General features: G+C 36.5%; 2 protein-coding genes across 3 annotated transcripts; one reads left to right on the top strand and one right to left on the bottom strand.

The window, feature by feature from the left end:
* The first annotated feature begins 1676 nt into the window (after positions 1-1676).
* Positions 1677-6448, top strand: LOC104905781 (hypothetical protein). 2 transcript variants are annotated; one of them, XM_048647298.2, is made up of 6 exons: positions 1677-2164; positions 2607-2761; positions 3043-3152; positions 3251-3336; positions 5806-5910; positions 6019-6448. In XM_048647298.2, the coding sequence occupies exons 1-6, from the start codon at positions 2055-2057 to the stop codon at positions 6143-6145; spliced, it is 693 nt and encodes a 230-aa protein (XP_048503255.1). In that variant the 5' UTR covers positions 1677-2054; the 3' UTR covers positions 6146-6448. The 2 variants fall into 2 exon arrangements, with proteins under 2 accessions (XP_048503255.1, XP_010692717.1); XM_010694415.4 differs by having other exon boundaries at positions 1683-2164; positions 6013-6448.
* A 3805-nt stretch (positions 6449-10253) lies between these two features.
* Positions 10254-11849, bottom strand: LOC130592066 (uncharacterized). Its single transcript, XM_057396203.1, has 2 exons — positions 11615-11849; positions 10254-11525 (listed from the first exon to the last, which is right to left on the bottom strand). Exons 1-2 carry the CDS (start codon positions 11711-11713, stop codon positions 11115-11117), a joined length of 510 nt encoding a protein of 169 aa, XP_057252186.1. The 5' UTR covers positions 11714-11849; the 3' UTR covers positions 10254-11114.
* Positions 11850-25790: the final 13941 nt, after the last annotated feature.

Here is a 25790-nt window from a genome sequence, read left to right as displayed (position 1 = left end):
ACGATGCTGACTTCATATATATATGACTTTTTTTTAGAAAACTAATCTTTTGTAACATGAGATAGGATTCATTGTTTACGTTAAGCGAAGCGAACGTCTGAAACTCGTATCCTTTCTACTCTAAAGATCGAGCTCTTACTAATGTGTGATTATTCATTTCTATTAAACATGGCTATTCATAGAAACACATACATAACTTACATAAACCATACACACTCAATAATTTTTTATTTGAGAGGACCAATACATATGATATGTTTGAGCGTTGAAGTTGCACTACATACCCATCGTTGCAGGATTAGAATCTACTCATTATTCATAACCTTTGTAATTCGATAAGAGTCTCATCTTTTAGAGATAGAAGTCACCTATTTCGTTTACCTTAAATATACAATCATAAACTTTAAACTACGAGCACTCAAGCGTGGTTTTGCCCACTTTCAACTACGAACGAGACTCCTCTAGTTCTAATCATATATTATTAATTTGGTAAAATAATTTGTATATAGACATAGTTATGCAACATATTATCAATATCTCAGAATTTCTTGTAATCTTAATCTTAATCTTAATCTTAATCTTAATCTTAATCTTAATCTTAATATCATATAACTAATATATAAAGTAGAGTCCAAAAGATAGTTCATGAGATTGCGACATTTGGCGTCCTCATTGGACACCATTTGTCGCGGTTATTAACTGATATGTCGAGTTACGAAGTAATAAAAATACATGTATAGAGTTAGTTTAAGTAGATTTAGAGTTGGTTTCACAGTGAAATCGATTATAACTTTTAATATATAGTTTTGAGAATTATAATTTTTGTACCATTGGAAAGTGTTTAAAAACTATTTAAAGATAAGATCCATTTATACTAAATTGAAAAATTTACATTAAAGTAAAGTATAAAAATAAAATTGACTATCCAGTAGTATTAAAGTAACACAAATGCAATTAGAATTAGAAATTCAACGGGCTTTTCTACAAAACCAATTCATGTATTAAAATTATAATATTCAAACTTATTACATTATAGCTTTGGTTGCCGTATGTTGGACAAAAATACGTTCAAATAAGGAATGTGAAATTTCAAAAGTGTACCTCTTCTCCATGAAGAGAACGGGTATTTGTCCGAGTCCCGAATAGTAGTAGAACTTTTCGATAACATAGGAGCTGCTCAAGATCTAATGTATCGATGTAAGTCGATAATAAGGTAATTGAACAATACTCAATTTAAGTTATTTGTCTGTATGTGAAGTGTATTTCGAAAATAAACTTATTGAGCTAAAGTACGTTGTAATTCGCATGAGATCAATGCATCAATGTTACTAATAAGCTTATTCAAGATAACAATACTCCATTTAAATCATCATTAAGCTATAGTTTTTTTTATTTTAAATTTCACATAAAAAAGACACAAGAAAACAAAACAACAACAACAACTACAATAATAATAATAATAATAATAATAATAATAATAATAATAATAATAATAATAATAATAATAATAATAATAATAATAATTTTTTAGGATAATTTATCTCCTTAAGCCAAAATCCAAAACCAACTAATATGCAAAATCTAAACCTTTTGATCATTACAATCAAAGGCACAAGAAAAACAACATAGAAGTATAAATCATTAATACAAATCATAATACAATCTGAACCGTTAGATCAAGTGATCTCTCACCTTCTCCCTCGTTTCTCCTTCAAACCCAAAAACCTACTAAAACTCCCACTCTTTTCCTCTCTTTCTCTGGCTGCTCCTTCCCAAAATTCGACCACCACCACGCAGGCCTTCGCCTCGCCGCTGGCACGCCTCCCTTTGTCGCTGCTTCCGTTGCAGCCCTGCATCGCGCCACCGCTACAGCCACAGCCACAGCCACAGCCACAGCCACAGCCACAGCCACAGCCACAGCCACAGCCACAGCCACAGCCACAGCCACAGCCGTGCCGCTACCGTAGCCTTGCTCTTTTATCTTTCTTTCACGCGTAGCTAGGTTTTCTCTGCCCCAATTGTTTCATCGAATTTCTTAGTGAGTTTGAGGTGTCATGGAAGCTTTGAAGGTTTCAGAGGCTAATTTGGTTGTGTATCTTCACCCTTCAAAGACTAAAGCAGTTCCTGAATCAATCAAGCATGAAATTAGCTCTCTATTATTCAAGTACTCTTCTTTCTCTATTTTGTAATTTAAAATTTCATTTTACTAGGGCTTCATTATTTGTTTAATTTCTTACTACACTCTTCTGTGCTCGCTATTGATTTTTATTTTTGAAAGTACGAGATTGATTTGTTAGTGTAGATGATTTTTGTCAAAAAGTTGGGATTTTTATGACGTTGTGAAGCTTTTCAATCTCTTTGTTTTCTGGGTTTGACAGTGATATTGTGAATTTTATGACCAAATGTCTTGTGGGAAAATTTTCTAGTGTATCATTTGATTGTTTAATTGATAGAGTTTCAGCTCTTTCATGCATTCTGTCTTGATTCTTGGCTGGGTTTGTATTACATGATTTGGCAACATAAACATATTGTCTTGATTGATCAACATTGTGCTGGTCCTTCATTGTGATTATGTTTTGAACATCTTTGTATGATTTTCTTAACAGGTTTGTGGACACGTTTGATGGCGTATTATTGGCTTTTGAGATTGTCGATTATCCAAATAAACATGGAAGAATTTTATCTGGGCTCCAACCTTATGTTGCTGTTAGAATAATGGCCAATCTTTTACTCTTTGCTCCAAAGCCAGATACATTTTTAGGTATGCTGTATTGCTATGGCCTTTAAGTTCAGCTGTCCAAGTAATTATCGTGTTAATTTAGTAGTCTCTCGAGTATTCGTCCTTTTGCAGCAGAAATTGCAAAGTGCTTAGATTCATGTAATGTCAATTTGATTTCCCTTTAAGTTTCCTTCTTTGTTCATACTACCTTCCTAGTTTAATGAAAATGACTTCCAACCAAAACTTTGATTAGGTAAAAGTAAGCACCTGAGTTTCTTTTCTATATATCTTCATATCATTATGCTTGTCTCTGTTTCTTCCAGAAGGTAAAGTCGTGAAGGTTGCACAAGAGTCAATACATGTTGTTGTTCTTGGATTTTCAGCAGCCATTATAACACAGGAAGATATTCGTGATGAATTTAAATATAAAATTGTATGTACCTCTTTATTTTTTTTCTACTTGTTTTATTTGACATCTGTAAGATGTGGATAAATTTCGGTCAACTTACTAAGTTGTTTCCTTTGTTATAGAAAAGTGGGGAAGAAGTGTTTCGGAGCACGTCAAATAAGCGACATATAATTAAAGTCGGAGCCATGATACGCTTCTTAGTCAAGAGGTGAGACACATTATTCTTTCGGTGAATCCAACCATCCTCTTGCAAAAAATGCATACTTGCTTTCAAAGCTGTACCTCTTCAAACATTTCAATATTGGATTTGAGGTTGTGTCAGTAGATGAGTTATAGTACTGAAGTGAGGCAGTTATGAGATGAAGTTATTATTACCTTTTAATCTGGTATTCGTAATCTTTTGTTGCTATGTTGGTCAGTGTACTGTCCTCCCATGTGTTATCCCAACACAAAAAAGAAACAGAAAAATCTCTAAGTCTAGGAGAGTTTAAAGTTGAGCTTACTTATTGACATGTTCAGATGGTTCCATGTTTGGAATTTCATTTTAGAGGTTAAGAATGCAGTTGTTCATAAATTTATATCTTTGGTCATGATATTTCTTCGGGCTAACCTTCCTGACTTTTGGTACTTAGTTAATATGGTTTTCTTCCATTGTTGCATGAAAATTGATATGGATGTGTGTAGTGGTGCGGTAGAGATGGGGAACATGACAACTTAATGAATAGACAAGTATACGTATTCTAAATTTATGTTTAATAGATTGTTCAGTTACGCATAAACTTCTTTTGGTGCCTTAGTTTGCTATGAGTTACAAGATTTGCCTTACATGGTCTCCACTTCAGGCTATAACTTCAATAAAATAGTAAAGCAAACTTTCTCAACGCAACAGTGCTAGTCTGCTACATAACTATCCATATGGTTCTAAGATGTGTCCATAGTGTATTGTTATATACAATGTTACTCCGACAACTTCATTTACCTCAAAAACGGGGTGTCGTGTCGGACAAACCGACACGACACTTTACTTGGATACTTCATTTTAAACTAAAAGCTTGATTTTTTCCTACAAAATAGTCGCGTTGGACACTTGGACACCCGTATCCGAGTAGACACTCAATCCGTGTCTTAGTAACATAGGTTATATATGCTCATAGTGTATTGTCTTCTGTTACTACTTACTACTTACTACTATAAGTAAATTATAAGCTGTGTATTGTGACTTAGAGGGCAAAGCCATTTTCTCTCATTGATATTGAAGTAATAGTCATAGGTTGTGTTACTTTCTTGCCTATTGTATTTAGGCAGAATGGCAGATAAATTTTTTGATATTCGTAGCTAAATGCTTTCTTAGTCCTCAAAAGTGAAGCTCACGTTTCTAGTTCATCGGTTTTAAATGTTACTGCCCCTTTAATTTGTAACAGAACTACTTCACACCAACACACTAGCTTAACAAGGAATTTGATGGTAAAAGTGATACTTTCTGATAAAAGGGAAGTGGCTGTTGGAATGAATCAAAGAGTTGAATTTCTCTAAATGCTCCTTTATATTAATGCATAATTCAAATGACAATTATGTCCATTGTTGAGCCATTTGCATAGTTGATGATTATACTAGATGGTATAGTAGATCAATGTTTGCCTCAAATGATCTAGCAAGGAAAATAATGAAGTCGAATTTGTACTGTATTTTCAACTTTTATATCTGTTTAATCCATCTGTTCTGGCAATTTTCAGTTGTAATTTGTTTTTATTGTGATAATAGTAATTTGTCATGATTGTGAATTGTGATAGTGTTCCGGGGTCATACTACATTTTAAGATTGATATGAAGAGGTTAAGGAACCGTTTGTATTGAAAGATTTATTTCAAATCAAAATAGAATTTCTTTTTGCACAGATTCTGATATATAATTATGAATTTGCCAATTGGGTATGGTATCCTGCTCACCACTTTAAATTGTGCATGTCTCTCCTTCATGATAGGATTGTAAGTCCTATATTGGTTCATATCCCATATGTTTTGAGTCCTTGGGATTATAAAATAGTGTATATATACTTTGAATTTTTTCTGCTTGAGTTCTAGTGAATCCTCCTATTGTGTTTAAAACGATGAATTCTACAAGTAATATAAGTGTTTGAATGGTACCAAAATGCTATGAATCCATATTAGGGGGGTGGTTAATTTATATATCATCTTCATTAGTGAGCATCGGGAATAAGTTAGGTAGTTGTGCTAAGGAAATTACTCGATATATAGGGATATTTGAGAGAGGAAATTATGTTGAAAATTGATTAGAAAATTGGGTGAGCTTTTAAGAGTTCAATGGGAGAGAACAAACCTCTCGAAAGCTTGTAATTATCCTTTTTATGGCTGTAATTTCAGTTAAGTAATCATATCTGCTATTTCTTCCTTATTTTCTACCTATAATGGTGTCCAAGCTATGTTAATTTATAGCACAAAGCTGCCATCCGCCACATGATAGCGACCTAACCAAAGGTTTCTTCTATCCAGTTGCAACTCTTTTGATTTTATATTAATTCCACTGAAAAATTGCATGGGTGTTCCAAATCTTGTAGATGAGCCAATTTGTATGAGTGGATTATGTCTCTTTCAGTCCATTTCTTTGGTGACGGTCTAATGGATGAAATCTCATGTTTGACATTACCTTTACGTTTGTAGTTTTGATGAGGAAGTACTGCACTTATCCGGTTCCTTGATTCCACCGAGTACGGGCAGCATATGTTGGTTGACCAAGAATCTACAAGAAGCTTCCTTAGCTAACAGGTATTTTTGGCTACAAATTTCCTCTTAATCGGGGGAGAGAATTAATTCTATCAGGGGTTGTATGTTCTGGTGCACATAGAATTAATTATACCTGACTTCTAGTTCCAGGAAGCGGAGAGAAGTTGAAGGAAGAAAGGAGGAGCATAGTAGTGGAACAGTTGATAGAGGTGCAGTATCTAATGATTATCATGTCTTGAAGAAATCAAAGAATCGAAGCGTCGATCAAGAGTCCTAAAAGATGCTAGAGTTTGGAGTTTCTTACATTCTCATGATTGTAATGTAAGTTACTTTCATATAGGAATTTTGGCAGTATTTAAGTGCATTCATTTTTCATCTTATGTTGTGGTTAGCAAAATATCCCCTACAACCATTGTAAGTCTTTCTTGGTATAACCAAATCCCTATATATCCGTGAAAATAGTGTAAAAGTGAATTTTATATTGCATAATCCCCAAAAGCCCACCCACCTATTGTTCTGGAGATGTATTGCTACGTGGTACAACTATTGTATGAAAATCTTCCATGTTTTGGTGCTCAAATTTTGTTTTCATTGCCTAAGCAAGTACTTGTCAGTCATGGCTTGTTTTGGACTTGGGGACTGGGGTATTCCCAGGTAGTGCAATTTAAGAGAGGGAACTCTTACATTTATGTTTTGAGTTATTTTTCAGGCTTTTTTTTCTTACCCTAAAATTAGGGTTATTTCTAAGTTAAAGGTGGCAAGGAAGGCATAAGATTTAATTTTCTGTTTATCTCTGCACTTTTTTCCTATATCAAGAGTGGGAGCGAACTGGCTACTCTAAATATTAACATCTAGACCCTGTTATAAACAGCAGAAGGTGTATAACATGAGATCTCTCATTGTACAATAATGTTATCGTATTCTCCAAAGTAGTATAGTTTTTCTAGTTTGTAGTATGTTTTAATTTTGACATTCTCTTCAATTGGCCCTAGGGATGGCAGTGGTGTGGGGATGGGTTTAGGTTTGCCGGGAATAGGGATTAAAATCGTACCCCGCAATGGGTGGTGGAGTGGGTATGAATTTTATGTTATATACTCCCCATCTCCACCTTCTCGCCCCACTTGCCCCATACCCCCCACCCCACATTTTTATTATTAAAATCTTATTTATATACGTATATTATTAATAATTTTTGCAAAATATAAATTTGTGGGTATGAAGCGAGTGCGGGTACTTATGTGGGTGGTGGAGCAGGGATGAAGTTGGTACAACACGGGTACAAAGTGGTGCAGGTATCAATACGGGTGGTGGGATGGTAATGAGTTTAAATTTAAATACGTATCCGTTGAGGCAGGGATGTGTCCAAAATTTTTTCTTACATTGGATGGTAGGGTGGGAATGAGAATTTTATGTGGGTGCGGGTGTGGAGAGACCATCCTCTACACTGCTCCGCTCAATTGCCATCTCTAATTGCCCCATGCCAGTTTGATGCAATTTAGTTTGTGTATTTAGTTATTCCTTTTTCTAGTTACTGTGTCCAAGTTATCAAATAATCTCGGGTAATGACTAATGACTTTCTATATTTTTAATTTTCTTTACTTTTTGTAGGTTAGACCATTTCTATATGCCTTTTAGAGGGAAAAATAGTTTCTTGATTTCAGGGGTGCAATATGTCCATATATATAGTCGTGGATTTCGGGGGTGCAATAGTTGCAACACTCTGGTTTGAAAAATGGTTAGTGGACAATTTTGACCATTTTAAAAATATCAATTAGTAAAAATTTTCTGTCTGGGCATCAGCTGCTGGTGTGACATTGATGTAACTGAACTTCGAAGATTTATGGATCAAGTTCCGAGCTGCGGAGTTGTGTTCAACACAATGGCCTTTGTTGGTTTGTTCGAGTCTTCGACTTGGCCTTCAGCCCTTCACACATGGAAGTATGACTGTATGAGCAGTGAGCTAGTCATTCCTGGACAGAGTGGTAGTGCTTGATCCTCAAAGCTACTCCAGGACACCTATTATCCATATAACCAACAATGCGTCGCCAATTAGAAATCGAGGGAATTGCAATTATCTTGAGCAAAACCAAGTCTTTTGTAGGGTTCGATACTGCCATGTTGTTGTTGAGACTCTTCTTCTTTGGTCGTCTCAATTCATAAAAGGCTATTGAAAAACTTCGTTTGGCCTAACACATGAGTCTATATGTTGGAGGAGAGTTTAACCAAATACAATCTTGGTTAGGTTATGTCGTAAAACCAATTGGTGATAGGTGGAGTAAAGACCCGTAGATTTGGGTATGCAAGATGCCTTATTGCACAGGGTCCCCAAATTAAGAAAAATAAAAGGGCCCCCAAAAACGCTACTAACTATATACTAATTCTAATTCAAGGAAAGTTCCATGCCTGAATCCCGTGCAATACCCAATTCTCATGTAGCTATGCCCCTTCCCCAAAAGTCAAAACCTATTTCTCTCTCTTTAATTGTATTGTAGGTTCCTTGTTGATTGCTATTTCGTCTATTCAAATTATACTTTCCATTTTTATTGCTCTTTTTCGATCAAGTCACATTAATATTTTACCAACTTACCATAATAAATCAATTAACCTAATTACTATTGATTCTTCTTATATATCCATGGAAAATTATATCACCTTTTTTCAATGTCAATTTTTTTTTTCCAAAATTTAATTTGTTCTCTATAAACAATGGTGGAGCGTCCTTGTTGATGCCGGAAAAGTCATGGCTTTTAAGGTTGGTAACGAGGTTCGAACTCAACTCGGTTTTCTGGTTCAACGTGTTTTTGTTTCTTCTTTTCTTCGATGCATTTAGACTGCTTCTCACGTTATTATTGCAATATGGTTCTCTCTCTAAAGTCAAAGGTATGTCGTTATTCATGAACAATCATCATGATGCTCACTATTTGGATTCTTTGTTATTAGTATTACAACTAAATTATGGTATGAAGTTAGTTGAAGGAGTGTTTAGAACTTTGTATTATCTAGCATAATTGAATGGCGGAAATGATTGATTAATGTTGAATGTTGGTTATCATAGAATTGATAACTATAGATGATGAACTTTTTCTAATGGCTTATGTTTAAAATTGATTTATAAGTATGATTATATGTTTTGTTTCATATATGAGTAAAGTTTATAGTTATCTAAATAAATGAGTTTGTAAATTATGATTTTGAATAACATGAATATGTGTTTCGTTTTTAGGCGAGACTTTGGACCTTTTCAAAGGAGAGTTTGGATTTATGTGTATTATTTTTTAAGTCAAATGAATGCACATGATTACATGAGTCTTTAGATTGTAATTTTAATAACATGTACAGGATACTTACGTATTGATTTGGCTTTTGTACTTCATCTCGAAATATAATCGACATTTGATACTATTTTGAAATAAGTGTTTATGAACTCAATATTAAGTATTTGAAATTTGTATGATTATTTTAAGAAAATAAAGGGCCCGATTTGAATTTTAGAACAGGGCCCCTAAAATGTCTGAGACGGCCCTGGTGGAGTACCGTACCAACCTTATATGCTAGTCAATCTCTCTCTATATCTTCAATGTAGAACAACTAGTCCCAACTTCCAATTCACATGTGGTTTATACTCTTAATAGCTATACTCTACTAATTTATCTTGCTAAAGAACATCATAAGTCTTGCCCTTGGCACGACCAGACATGAGAGGCCTAATGGTGGGCCATTGCTTACTTATGGACGCCATTCTCAAATATTGGCTCGAGCCCAACTGACTAACTCGCGTACGATACACTCAAATCCAACAAAAGAAGAAAATAAATATGAACTCTAAATGTGGTTTTATCGACTCGACATCACACAATTTGCACAAACCTGGCTTCATATGTTGTCCTTGGTCTATTAGAAAGTCGACCCAATGTGTCATGTGTCGTCATAACTCGACTCTTGCCGTGCTCTTTTGAACCCACACCCACATCACCCATGACTCCATACCCCCACAAAATATCACCTACCTATCTTCGAGAAACTATTGTGTGTGTGAGGGTCCACCAAATCCTTCCCATTGACCCCTACTCAAAGATCCTACACTTGACCAAATATTTGTTAACATTTAATTTATTAAATTGTCCATAATTTCATTAGTGTACAAGTAGTATGAGTTAGTGTGAGTTCTGTTTTGAAAAGCCTTTACTATAATATCTTGTGAAGACGTTTGTTGAACAATCACACTTGGGGAGATTGCAAAGGAAAATTATTCTCTGCTCTAAACCTCACTCCTTGATCTCAATCTCTTTAGATAAATGAGTCGGCGAGTTTGGGATTCTCTTGTAGTAGGTGTACTGCATTTCCATGATAATATACAGTAAATTAGTATTTTGATTTTGGGTGGGTATAAATAATGAGAATGATTGGAAAAGTTTGGTGCATGTTGTTTTCCAAAAGATACTCCGTACTCACCACTCACCACTCACTCCCATGCATATATCTGTTCTTCAGGGCAATCGCCCCTGGTTTTCCAAGCGTTCTGCGTTCACAAACTGAGCTAAGTTTATTACATGACTTATCCTTTTGGTCTATTAGGTACATTTGAAACATATTCTAATGTTATTAAATAAATGTAGCAAAACTATTTGAATTTTTTCCTTCAATAATGCCAAAAAGGGGATTAATTCCCAAAATGTGCCACAAAAAGTTTTATTTCCCAACGTACCGTCCACGTAGGACGGCACGCGAAAAAAAGTTTTTTTTTTTTTTTTAACGGAGGTAAACCGCTACTCAGAGTAGCGGTTTGCTTCAAACAAAACCGCTACTCCGAGTAGCGGTTCATTCACATAAACCGCTACTCAGAGTAGCGGTTTAAATGTATGAACCGCTACTCAGAGTAGCGGTTTCCTCCCTCGGGTAAACCGCTACTCCAGGTAGCGGTTCATTCATTAAAACCGCTACTCTGAGTAGCGGTTTTGTACCCACTACACAACTCACTACATTGTTTCCCACATAATTGGCCAACTGCCAGAAAGCCAAAAAAATTCCAGCAATCCCAAACAAACATCTAACCTGCAATTCCAGCAATTCCAAACAATTATCCAACCTCCAATTTCAACATTATCCAACCTGCAATTCCAGCACCAAATTCCATTCAACAACACCAAATATAAGCCACACATTGATCACTCATCACCAAGTTCATACACATTCAAATGTATGTAAAAAAAATTTAGTTACAAGTTAGAGTGAGAAAATAATGTTAACTAACTACATAAACAATAAATGAAACTTCTAAAACCCTCTCTTCTTCTTTTGTGAAGGTGTAGATGAGCTAGGTGTGGTTTCATGAGTCTCTGCAATGGCATCAAGAGAAGGGGAGTAGTGTCAGAACGTCGTCGATAGGCCCTCTGAGTGACTGGAGGTGAAAGCAAAGCTGACGTGGTAGATATATGGGCAGCAGACGTAGAAGATGTAGAAGTCGATGTATATCCAGCAGAAGTAGGCACGCCCTGTACGATGTGGCCATGTCCAGCTCGGCCAACAGCATCAACACACAGTCCCCTCATAGTCTGCAATGTCTGCGCATACAAGTCACGCACCATATCTGGAGGCAATGACTCAGAAGCCTCTAGCACAGTACCGCACCTATGAGCAATATCAGATAAAGTATGTGCCTGAATAGAAAGAAAAAAATACATATATATATATACATATATAAGTTGTATAAATAAATAAAAGTGCAACTAAAAATCAGTGAACTTACCAGTACTATATCTGCAGACGCAGGCTGATAATGTGTAGAAGGTGGTCGCCTCGATGGATTCGTCAGGCGTAACCTCGTGATGCGACGAAACCATATCATATACTCGTCAAAGGCATGAGTACGACCACTAAAAGGAGTGCCCTGAACTATGTGTCCCTCGCGCTCATCCCAATGTGCAATGTAAGGTCGATGTCTGAGCGGATAGTTCTTGTTCTTCGACCTCCGATCTATGGCATGAAGGTTGTGCTCGTATCAGAAGGTGCGGGAATCGTCTGCTCGAATCCAAACTGGCGCATAACTCGACCAGGGAAATGGAACTCTACAATGTCGAAACAGATAAGTGGGGCCATTGTGCGCCATACATGTCGATCAGCTCGACATATAGCAGGTAACAACGCCAGTCTCGCATCAGTATATGGCTGCCAAGTCATCTACAAAAAATAGAATCTTACAAATATTAGGCAAAAGAAGAGTCTACCAATGTATATAAGTTAGGCAAGTACGAGCCTATGTACCTGCTCGTCCGTCTGATGGTCAAGTGCATCCCTGTAGTAAGGAAGCCCACCTGCTGTGTGGACCTACTGATGTGTACTCGAAGCCAACTGAAAAGAAATATACGTCATTATCCATGAGAAAAATGAAACTAAAGAATGTCAACAAATGTGAGACATTGAATATTACCTGACAGCTAAGGGGTCAATCCCCGGAACATGCTGGGAGCCTAAAATAGGAACGGCCTCGTCAAACTGTGGAGGTGGGTCCCGCACCCTCGAAATCCGAGGTCTGCCAATGTGTATGTGCTCCCATGCCCAAATCTGTAACAACAACACAGGGCCACCTAACTCCCTCGCACCCCTATGTGATGCTCGACATAGCTGCCGATACAGGTATGCAAGGGTCGCACTACCCCAACTATATGTCCCTGCTACGTCGAGATCAGCTAAAAGCGGGAGATAAAGAACCTGGACTGCATCTCCACTCTTGTCGGCAAAAAGAATGGACCCCATCAATGCAAGAATGTAAGCCCGGGCAAATCGCTGTACAGTCACCTCATCAGCATCATTCGGCAACAAGAAAAAATATTGCCGAAGCCATGTCAATCTCAAAGACGAACCCTGGAGAACTTTGGGCTCGTTCTCCGGTGTGTTGGGCCAAATCCCTAACAACTCGAAAACTAATGCAGCCCAGTTACCCTCGCCTCGACCAGTAACAGGTGCCCCGTGCACTCTAAGTCCAAGGATAACAGCGACATCCTCCAAAGTAATCGTCGCCTCCCCAACAGTCAAATGAAATGTATGGGTCTCCTGCCTCCATCGCTCCACTAATGCCGTCAGAAGTGGGAATAGCTGGAATTAGCATCTGTTCCCATAGCAATCAATAATTTGCCTTTGTATTTCCCGTACAAGTGAGTACCATCTATAGTGATAAGAGGCCGACAATGACGGAATCCGGAAATGGAGGGTTTAAAGGCCCAGAAGACCCTCCTAAAGATGTGCGTAGTAGGATCTTGTGTTGGGATCGTACTCCAGTAAACGACAGTGCCTCGATTGGACTCTTTCAAGGCTTGCAAGTACCTCGGTAACTCTTGATACGACTTCTCCCAATCACCAAAAATATTGCTGATTGCCTTTTGTTTTTCTAACCAAGCTCTCTTATATGTTATTGAAAATTGATATTGGTTCTTCACAAAAGTAAGGATGGACTGAACTTTGAATGAAGGATCAGTCCTAATGAAATCCTCGATAAGATCAGCAACGAAATCTGATGAAATGAGAGGATGGTCTCCACATGTTATGTCTCCTAAACAATTGCTTGCATGTGGACCAACATATCGTACAATTTTGAATGAGAACGACTTAGTCATGATTGCACGCAACCTCCATGGACAGTGACACACTTCCTTTCTAGCACATTCAATGACATACTTTGTGGGCTCTGACTCTAACACCCGAAACATCTGGTTTCTAGAGATCGACCATGCTTTCACAAAATTCTTTAATTGCTGCAATGAGGCGAACTCTTGTCCTATCTCAAATTCAGAAGCCACAGTTAATGAACCAGTGACATTCCAGTCATCCATGAATCTATTAACCTTTGATCAACTTCGTCAACTCTAAGCCAATCTTGTGAAGGAACACCAGCCTTTATTGCCTTGTCAGCTAATTCTCTTGCATCATCATCCTCATCCCTATCAGAATCCACATGCTCCTCCTCGTTTCCCAAAAAATCAACATCATTTTGATGTAGAGTGTCAAGATGGAATGTGGATGGTATATGGGGACGAAGCAGGGAGAAATAAACTCATTCATGTGCTGATTTACATAATGTGGGTCTGACAACATGCTAGTAAATGATTCAAATTGCATATTAGGAGCTGATGTCGGTACCTCCATGCTATCCCTAAAGTCCATTGAAGGTACATAACCCACATTACTTTGCACATTTATCTCTTTGGGAACTTGTTCAATGTACACCTCCATTGCCATGGCTGACGTTTGTGTCACTGAAAGCCACATAGCACTCAGTGACTCGTCATCCTCTAGTGCAATTGGCACATATTTTTCCGGCATCGGATATCTCATAAACAATTTCAGTTCCACATACATACGATCACATCCAACAACGTCATATACCCTATTCAGAATCTCTTGAAACATCATACCGGAATTGATGAACAAAAACTTTTTCCTTCCACCTCTATACACAATATCAACATCATTTTGAGATAATTCACCATTCCAATAAAGGTATAGAGGATATTTAGGTTGTTCCATATTCTACATACAAAAAACATAATGTTTAATTAAGTTATTCTTCTTCTACATATTCAAACAATATGAACACTATTTTTCACCTAGACTAGTAGTATTTACAACATAAACACAACAATTCATGCAAAATCATGACCTTCCTCAAGTTGCTCAAATCCATTTTTAACCAACCAACAACTAAATTATACTAATCAAACAACTAAACAATATGCTAATAACCTTCGAATTATACTAATCACCTTCCAATTATACTAACCTTCCAATTCATACAAAATCAACCATCACAATATGCTAAATTTTTAACCATCAACAACTAATTATACTAATCAAACTAAACAATTTCCATCTAATAGTTACAAACCTAAAATACATAACAAATATGGCATGCTAAGCAAATTAAATAAATAAAAAAACAAAAAAAAAACTCACAAAAATCAGGCTAGACGTAGGCTGCCGGTGGTGGTGCGCCGGTGAGGAGCGTCTGTTGAGAGAAAGTGGTGAGAGCTCCGGTGGCTAAGTCCGGTGAGGTGAGGCGAGGTGCGGCGAGGTGCGGTGCGGCGAGGTGAGGTGCGGCGAGGTGCGAGTGTCGTCGGAAGAGAGAGAGGGAGAAGTGAGTTTGAAAGAAAAAATTTCGAACGTTTGAGAAATTGGGGATTTAGGTCTAATTTGGGGATTTTTATAAACCGCTACTCGGAGTAGCGGTTTTCTTTAATGAACCGCTACTCCGAGTAGCGGTTTACAACGGGTCCAAAAATCTTGTAAACCGCTACTCAAAGTAGCGGTTCATTAAAGAAAACCGCTACTAAGAGTAGCGGTTGATTTTAAATATAACCGCTACTCAGAGTAGCGGTTTTTATGCATTAACCGCTACTCTGAGTAGCGGTTTTACTGCAGTTTTTTTTTTTAAAAAAATTCGCGTGCCGTCCTACGTGGACGGTACGCAGGGAAATAAAATTTTTTGTCACACATTTTGGGAATTAATCCCCTTTTTAGCATTATTCAAGGAAAAGATTCAAAACTATTTAGCCATGCCAATTATAGTGTAGCAATAAAATCAGCAAAGTTGTGGAACGCTAACCTTTAGAGCAATGGGATGCAAGGGCTAACATATCTAGATTAAGGGTGCATTTTCTCCATTGATATTCTCTATAACGTATATGCATGAACTGGAGTTAACTGAATTAATCTAAACTTATTAAAGTTTGATTTATAAGGTGTTAGAAACTGTTTTCATGATTCCTCATAATTTCCTTAGAACCTCCAATTATTAATAAATTCATAAAATTTCTATATTTCATGTATTCAAATAGATTCAATAATACTCTCCCGTTGTCCTCAACTAATTGTTCCGTATATTATGTTGGTTAATTTTTAAATATTTATCCAGTTACCTTAAATGAAAATGTACCCCACTCAACACATGTGATGCATAACCTTCCGCTAACTATGAACTATATCTCTCACACTATCTTTTCACACTCATATGATGTGAGGCTCTCCACTAACTCTATGTCTTACTTTATCAATTTTTATTATTTCCTCCGTATCAAATTAAATGCATCAGTTTCTAAAAACGGATGTTTCAAATTAAATGCAACACTTTCATTCTTTCTATTTTAGTATCATTTTTACCCTTGAAGTTACCAAAATGTCCTTATTAAAAAAGTAAAATACATATTATACTATCCAAATCAAACTAATTACAAAGCTAATCAAAATTAATCTATCGAAATTAGTTTACCCACCACCATTTCTCTCTCCCTCATCCTACCATCACCATTTTTTCCATCCTCAATCATTCTTTCTCTTTCCTCCATCCTCCATCACCATTTTTTGTCCTCCACCACCACCATCATCATCACCATTCTCGTCGACGTCCTTCATACGTCCTCCGCCACCCACTACCATTATCATCACCTTCGTGACACTCCACCTGCCCAAAACCACCGACATCCTCCATTGATCTCCTTTCTCTCACTTCCATCTTCCGTCGATCTCCTTTGTCTCACCGATATCCTCCATCAATCTCCTTTCTCTCACTACCTCCATCTTCCATTGATCTCCTTTATCTCACCGAGATCCTCTATCTATCTCCTTTCTCTCACCACACAATTACCCTACCACCTTCGATTTCCTTTCTCGCTGTTCTCTCACCTCCATATCGTTCTCTCTCCTGCATCTCTCTCTCTTCGAGGTCTTTCTCTCGCCTTCACGTTGTTGTAGAGGTGGAATCGATTTTGATGGTGGGTGGTGGTGGTGGCACGCAATAGGAAGGTGGTTTTTAGTTGATTGGGGTTTCAAATTTCGGGGGGAGCAAGAAGTTGGTTTATTTTGATTTTGAATTTTGGGGGCAGCATCAGGAAGGTGCTTTAATGGTGGTGGTGTGTCGGTGGTGTTGGTGGCAGTAGATGGTGGCGGCAGTACGTGGTGGCATCATTAGGTGGTGATGGTACTTGGTGGTGGTTAATTACTCTAAACACTTGCCCTCAATTTTGTTAATTAACCCTTAAGAAAGTTTGCATAAGAGTCCGTGTCAACCAAATTGTTGCATTTAATTTGATACGGAGGAAATATTAATTTTAATTTATCTATCTAAACAAGCTATATTTCCAATACTATCACTTTTAGTATGCACGCCGAAACCAAACTAGACAATTGATTGAGGACGGAGGGAGTATCCCGCATATTTTTCTTATATATTAGTAATGAAATACTTCCTCCGTTTAGAACTAGTTTCACCATTTTATGTTTTTACATTGGCCAATGCATTATTTCAAACATTAATATCTCTAATTATCAATAAATAAAAAATTATAAAAGTTGATACTAAAATAATATACATTGAGACGAATCTAACAAGATCTCATATGACTATGTTTTTCCTAAAATATAAATTATCAAAAATAATCAAAGTGCAAGATGTGAATAGGAAACACTATACGAATGTTGCAACTATTTTCAAACAGATGAATCACACATAAGTTTTGCGTTTTTTTAATCATCATAAATCATTTGGTAAATTGATTAAATATATGTTTTAGAATAATACTTCCCTTTTTTCCTGTGGGACATTTTGATTTAGGAGAAGTGACCTTTTTTCTCTTATATGACAGGTTGGTCCACCATCTCTTTCTTATTATTATACTTTTTTTTTTCTCTCACACTATCTATTCACACTCATGTGATGTGGGGCTTTCCACTAACTCTATATCTTACTTTATCAATGTTTTATTATTACTTTATCTATCAAACAACCTATACTCACAATAATATTACTCTTATTATATATGAACACCGAAACCAAACAAGACAATGAAATGAGGACGAAGGAAGACCCCACAATATTTTTTGTATCTATGATTATTAGTAATAAATATAGACAATCATATTCGAGTTATTCTGATCATCAAAAAGCAAATGTTGCAACAAGAGGTGGGCATGGGCCGGACTAGTACGTGAGTCGGCCCGACCCGTTGTCCACTACGTGGGTTTCTCACGTACAAAAAATTTTATTTTTGGCCAGGCCCGACACGGCACGAGCCCACCTATATGGTCCGTGGGCTGGCCCGTGGGACAGATGCCACTTCTCTTTGTTTTTTAGTCTAAAACTACCCAGAATTCAAAATAACAACATTAAAACAAGGGTCAGACCAATAGGAGGTACGAGCCCGACCTGCGGGCCCGTGGACAAAATCTAAAAATTTCAATCCCCGCATGGCACGACCCCACTTACGAGTTTGGACTCTGCTTGTCATTGTCCCAAACTCGCGGTTCGAGCCCGTGCACAGACTCGACCCGAGCCATGCCCAGGTCTAGTTGCAACTAACTTAGGAGTGCATTCACTATCACCTGGGTGTAGCATTATATGCCATGTGTATAGTACACCCCACTGATCCAATACTTTTTTTTGTTCATTTGCTCATTTGTAATTGTTGCTCATTTATGATTTTTTCAAGTGAGCAATAAAATAGCTTGAGGTGTAGGTACCATACTAATCATACACCCAAATATATGATTAAAATTGTACTAACATAGAACTTCACGAATTAAATTGAACTTTAAATTTTTCTAATGTACATACATTTTGATTTGGCGGTCACTTAACAACTAAAGAGAACACTATCTTATCAGTCAAGATCGATCGTATCATTGTAGATACTGTACATTATAAGAAATAATTATAGAGTAAATCGATGTGTTCATAAAAGAGGAAAACAACAAAAGGATGCATTACAAGTAACGGAATAAACAGAAAGCGATATGATAAAATAAAAATGATGAAGATTATGCGAAGATTTTGTGCTGCGCAGTATACAGAAGATGATCATGTGGTCTGTCAGGTGGTTCATGATTAGTTAGAAAATTAAAATTTCGATTCGTAAGATTTTCTAAACCAAGAACCAAAAAATATAAGAATAAACGAAGTCTACGTCTACTTAGTATAGGGTCAAGACAAATAAGCTAGAATTATCAAACCCCTGACAAAAAATAATGGGAGGCGATCAATCAATCTTACGAATAGTATGAGCAGGTGCTTTAAGCTTTAGCAATGGAAAGGGGGGATGCATTTGTATAGCTAGACATCATTAAAACTTACACAAACACACTTAATATATGATCGACTAACCTAAATAATTTCATTGGTGCTCGAATTTCGATAATATGATTTAAACCCGAATATGTTTTGATCTGATTTGAGTTATGCAACTTAAAACTTTACATGGTTTAAATAGATTGATTGTTGATGATAAATGAATTGATAGTATACTTGATTGACTATATGATTATATACATGATTTTGACTCGAATTGTGTTAGACCGAAGTACTTATAATAAAGAATGGGACCTAAAGTTAATTAATACCTACATACGATTGTGATGCATCTAATTTGAATATTTACTATTAGGTGCAACTTTTGCTATCTTGATGAAGTTAAAACTTTTGAACTTTAACCACAATTTTTCCAATAATACATGCATGTGTAAAAAAATTATTATCTTTTGGAATCATATTGTATTGGCAAGTACAATATGATCTTATTGATTACAAGTCAATTCATTCAAAATTTCGAGTTAGGATCTTTGGACGATGTAGAGGAAAGAATAACTATACCTCCATATATAAGTGATTTATTGGAATAACGTAACGTATGAATTTGTTTATAATTTTCAAAATCAAAGCTATCAAACATGTTATCAATTAACCTAATAGGTTTGTTGAATACATAGGATGCTTATGTATTAGTTGTTGCTCAACGATTTCCTATTAGTATTTAACACGATATTTTATATAAGTATTAGTAAAAAAAATTATGAAAAGTAGATATTTTGAATATATACAAACAAACATTTATATATTAATTTAACAAGATTTCAAAATATAATTTTATTCTTATGTATAATAATTGATCAAGTAATGTCAAAGTTTTTAACTTTGACAAACAGGGATTACAGATTGAAGATCTTAGACTATCAAAGGGACCATATAAAATGTAAATTTTAGATGAAAATAAATATAAAAGTGTTATTAAGTATTCACCTTTTATAAAGAAAACATGCTCACAAACACTCTAAAACAATTCATATGTAGGTTTCATTTATATTTATTCCATCTATCAGTAAGTTTCTATGCAAGCAAATTCATAGCATTATCAAGAGACAAAATAGAAACTACTACTATTATCCCCTGCACCGTTGTAATTTGCAGGTTTTCAATCAATATCCTCAAATTCAGCGCTCTTTTTGTAGGTAAAGATCAAATAACTCAATGTAGTAGCGTATCCAACTTGTTTTACCTAAGAAATTCATTGCACTTTAATTATCTGACAGCGTCACGATGCATGCATATTAGATCAGTTTATTATGAAAATTATTGTACGTATTAATTATATTTCGTATTTCATGTTGCATGGATTCCTACAGCAAGTTGCTTGGAATAGTATGGTTTGACTACACTGAGAAGCCAAATTGTATTATTCTGATGGAGTATACGCTGCAGCTGCAACAGATATAATAAAACATCATAAAAATTTGTATAATTTTTTTCTTTTGAGATGAAGAATCTCAAAAATTTATTATAATGAACTTTTTTTGTTAACCTGTGAGATGAAATAAAATATCCATGCAAGATCATGCGGAAATATATTCTGACGAGACATGATAAACATCTAACAGGTAGATATGTTAGATACAAGTTTTCGTGTAAAAAACAATGTTTATTGCACGAAAACTTGTGTTAGATACATTTAAATGTTAGAGATTCATCAAACCTCATATTCTTACATTGACTAAACTCAAAATCTCGATATTGAATAGGCCCGATTAAAATTCTCAGACATTATGAAAATAAAACAAAACAAAGTTTGAAATAACTTCATCACCACAACTATATGGAGGAAAGATAAAAAGGGAAGATTAACAGATAATAAACAAGAACTAAGCAGCAAAACAATAATCATAAACAAGATTAAGGAAAGAGAAGAAGAAATAAATAAGAAATTACTGACTTTTAAGCTTGCATAAATGGTGAAAAATGGAGTTCAAAAGCTTCAAACCTCACTTTCTCTCTCCTCAAGTTCTAAAGTTTTTATATCAAAAATCAGATTAATATCTCCCTATAATCTCCCTATTCAATATCTAATCTAAAAATATCTTCAAAAAGGCCCTTTTATACCTCTCACAAATACAAAAGCGCAATCAGCGAAAAAAAATGGGAGCTGGGCTATTCAGAGCTCCCGCTCCATGCATGGAGCGCGAGCTCTGGGCCTGACTTGAGTTTTTTTGCCTCACAGGTTGAAGCTCTCGCTCCATGGGGGTGAAGCGCCAGGTTCAACTTCTTGACATAATTTTTGCTAGGAATCCGGAGCTCCCGCTCCATGTGTGGAGCGCCAGCTCCAATGTCTCGGTAGAATTTGCTGGGAATCCGAAGCTCCCGCTCCAATGTCTCGGCAGAATTTGCTAGGAATTCGGAGCTCCCACTCCATACGTGGAGCGCGAGCTTTGACTATGCTTCTACTCTTCTTTGCAATTTGAAGCTCCCTCTCTCCATCCAAAAGCTCCTTTTTGCCATCCCAAGCTTTGAAAATCTTGATTAGGCCGCTACGGAACCTGAAAGAAGGTAAGAATAAGTCATAGCACAGGGTACCCACAATATTCAAACTTCGCATAAATTGAAAAACTATCTACAACTCCCAAAAAGGACTCAACATGCATGAAGCTAGTGGAGTCACTAACATTGAACAAAGTCAAGATAAACAAGCATGAAAATGGATTAAACATGGGCTTAATTAGGGTGGAAAGAGGTCATTAAAGTGGTCTTAAAAGCAACTTATCAACAATCTCAATGATCATAAAATGATCAATGTGGGTTTTAAATTTTTATATCAATGGGGCATCTATTAAAAAGGTAACATTTAGCATGGAACATCTATCTAGAAAAATTACCTTTAATAAGTACCATTTATCTAAAAAGTTATAAGATCAATGGAGGTATGAGTAAGAAAACATTCATTTTGAAGTAAAAATCGATAATAGAAATGCAACATCTATTTTGAAATGGACCAACTAAAAAAAAGGAATTAATAATCATCTTTTAAGTAGGTAATATGGATCCTAGTGGACTGTCACCTCTTGAAAGTATATTCAGTCAGCTTTGTAAGTTAGACTCGTTGGAGTTAAGGGGGAATGATAACGGAAAGCTCCCTTCCACATAGCCCCTAGTGGGGTTTGATACTTAAGTCATGAGATTAAACCTTTATTACTATGCCAACTCTTACTTGGTTGGAGGAATTAATAAGCATGTGATATAGCAAAACAACCCAAGATGCTTAGTGTAATATATGCTTAGGAAATGAGCTGCCTAGTGAGGGGAAGATTCTAGGGGATATAATTGGCTGCAGTTGAATATGGTGATTAGCTTCCAGTTTGTTGTGACCCATAGGTCGTCGTGACCTAATATGTGAAGTTATTCGGCGCAATGCGAGCATTGCTGTCCTCAAGTGGGGATGTATGTAATACCGTTCATGTCCTTTAAAGGGATTTAGCAGGCTACTTATTCCAACAAGATGCATCTTTCTATAAGGTAGCTCATTTCCTTAGTTACTCCACAACTAAGTGTGCTTGGTTGGGAGTAGTATGGGAATGGGTGACCTCCTAGTAAGTTTCTCAAGGTGCGCATGAGTGATGGCATTATGTACCAGAAGAACTTGTGTTGGATGTTGAGGGTAGTTGGCTCTCGATGCGCATTAGTGACAATAGACTCAACTCTGTATGGCTCGGAGGTTACACTTAGCTTTTCACCAAAAAATGTAAATACTCCCTCTGTCCCTAAAAAAGAGTTCACTTTTTTACATTTATGTATGTCCAAATAGATTTTCATTTTTTTATTTGGTACACGCTTTCCCATAAACAATATGATTTTATCTCTCCTCAATAAACAATTCATGATTAGTGTACCAATTTCAATTTATAATTTTGATTCAATACAATTAAGGTCTCACTTATTATTTTTCCTTAATACTTGTGCCGAAAAGAAATTGAAACTCTATTTAGGGACAAAAAGTACATAGCAAACACAAACTAGCCACGTATACTTTGAGGAAAATATTACCAAGTTTGGCTGGTGTAATTGGTTGGATCCCAATAACTTAGAGGTAGGGATTCCTTTTATCTTTCTCCCCTTTTTTTTAAAGGTAAGGGAAAAGAAGGTTAGGAGACCCTTCGCACGAGGGGAGCTCCTACCTTATCGTTTGCAAGAATATTAGAAAGCTCGAAACTTGTACAATCATCAATAAGAAAAACAGAATTGACTAAATGTCCTACAATTGTGATCCAATCGGCTTCCTTATTAGCTTCCCTATAAACATGCCTGATATCCCACGTGGTGAAGGAGTGGATCAGATAAGCTTGTGAATGTTCTTAAGAAGGTGACACATCTGCCATTGGGGGGGGGGTCCAATAACCCTTAAGGGCTCTAACGACGAGCAGGTTGTCGCCTTCGATGTGAAGATGAGTGATGTTGTTCTGAATAGCCAACTGAATACGGTGGTGGAGGGCCATTACTTCGGCCATGAATACAGAAGTGGTGCCGAGGTTGAAAGCAGCAGCCTTAATAAGAGTACCTTGAGAGTCTCGAATGATGACTCCAACAGCAGCAGGGGAATGACAAACTGAACCATCGAAGTTGAGCTTGAAATGTAGAGGGGTAGGTGACTCCCAAGCGATGAAAATAGATGATAAATAGGATGATGGTGATGGAGGATTGAAAGTAGTGGAGAACGGGGTCCTAGAGGAAAAGTAATGATCTACCACATTCCTAAGGGACCATTTTGAGAATAGGTTTTCAGCTTTGTGTAGGATCCTATGAATATTGAGGGCGCTTTAGCAAAATATAATTTCATTTCTTTCTTTTCAAATGGTCCATATTAAGAAAATAAATTTTCTTAAATTGATTTGTGTTTTCGAAGTTTGGAAAGATTTTCCAAAAAGTGTCATTAGAGAAGGAGGAAGAAAGCCAGAGCTTAAGGTCGGGTAATATCTTTAAGGAAGTAAGGGAGGGGAACTCCCCATAAAAATGGTCTAGGGTCTCCGGGTGGGAGTTGCAGAGAGCACAAAGGTTGATAAAAATGATTTTCCTATTGGCCAGGGTAGCACGAATACCAAGGTTATTATGGTAATTTACCATAAGAAATTTTTAATTTTGGAAGGATGTCCAAATTCCAAATTCAATTGAAATTGTCATTTAGGGATATTAGGAGGGAGATTATGTCCGAGCTGAATTCACCAGAAGAGCTAGGACCCTAGATAGGTTCATCTGGAGCGAGGTTGGACCGGTAAGGGAATGCCTTTGATCAATTTAATGATTGATTCAGGGACCTTTAAACGGAGTTTCTCAAAGTCCCATGTTCGGTTGGGGTAACAAATTTTTTAAATAGAGTAGAGGAGTCCACTTAGTTTCCTTTTAAATTTAATAAAGAGAGGAGGTTAACCTCAGAACACCAGTTATGTTTCCAAAAGAGGATTATACACCCATCACCAAATTTTTATCTTATTTCTTTTAGAAGAAGGGGTCGTTGAAGCATGATTTTTTTTCCATATGGTAGAATCTTTTGTTTGACATTTGTAATTGAAAAAAGAATAATTTTTTTAGGTATTTTTCAGAACAAATTTGACCCAGAAATTAGATGGTTCAGTAAGAATTTTTCAACCTAATTTGGCTAAGAAAGCCTTGTTAAGGGGAAGAGTTTTTCTGATGTCCAAGCCACCCTGGGGTTTAAGAGTGCAAATTATATCCCAGGCTATGAGAAGTACTGCATTTTATCCTTGGATTGTCTCCAAAACATTTCCTACGAGTAGTATCAATTGATTTTGCCAGATCTTGATGGATTATATTCTAAGCACAAGCATAAGCCGGGATGACCTCAAGTTTGCTTTGAACTAGGGTAAGACATACTGCTTTGGAGAGGAAACCTTATTCCGATTGGTTGATTATTTGATTTGCTTTCTGCAAAAAGGATTGTAGCCTGATTTAGTAGGTTGATAGAAACTAAAGAAAATCCTAAGGTACCGACCACGGGACGAGTTGGGGATCATGATAAAATGACTTACCAAAGCCGATTTCCTATTTGTGGGGACCAACTTGGAGAGACGATGTACAATTTATAAAGTTGATCACTTGACCTGAGAGGTCACAAAAGTTGTCTAGAATGTTTTTGAGGTTCCTACAAGCGGTGGTGGAGGCTTTACAAAAAATAAGACTATATCATGAGCGAATATGAGTGCAGGAATATTGTTGGATCTGGAATGTAGTTTGAAACCAATTATATCCGAGTTTCTCTCTTGACCTTTAATAGTCAGTTGACGGACAAGAACTTTCATACATAGAATGAATAGATAAGGTGACAACGGATCACCCTACCGGAGTCATCGGGAGGGGCGACACCATGGGGACGGTTGGCCATTAACTTTGATGGAGTGTAAGACGTTAGTTACACATTCTTTGATCCATTGAATCCATGTGTCAGGGAAACCAAAAGTATGAAGAGTCTGCCATAGGAAATCCCATTCAATTGTATCATAGGCTTTCTGATCTCTATATTAAGTTTCAAAGCACACCAATCAGTTTTATTTTTAGACTTTTGAAAAGTATTGAGTGCTTCTTGTGTGATTAAGAGATTATCATGAATTGAGTGATCTTTGGTGAAGGCATTTTGTGGTGGACTGACTTTTGATCTCTTTGGAGGATCAGACTTAGTCTATTTACCAGTATCTTGGAAATGGCTTTATAAATTATATTGATTAAGCTAATAGGGAGAAAATGGTCACGGGTTTCTGGAGCTTCTCTTTTAGGAATGAGAGTAATTAGAGTATGGTTCCACTAGGGAGGTAACTTTCCGTGATAGAAGAAG

The sequence above is a fragment of the Beta vulgaris genome, chromosome 1 (assembly GCF_026745355.1).
Source record: "Beta vulgaris subsp. vulgaris cultivar EL10 chromosome 1, EL10.2, whole genome shotgun sequence".
Taxonomy (NCBI): Eukaryota; Viridiplantae; Streptophyta; class Magnoliopsida; order Caryophyllales; family Amaranthaceae; genus Beta; species Beta vulgaris.
Note: the sequence above shows the minus strand (reverse complement) of the source record. Positions and strands in the feature narration are given on the sequence as shown.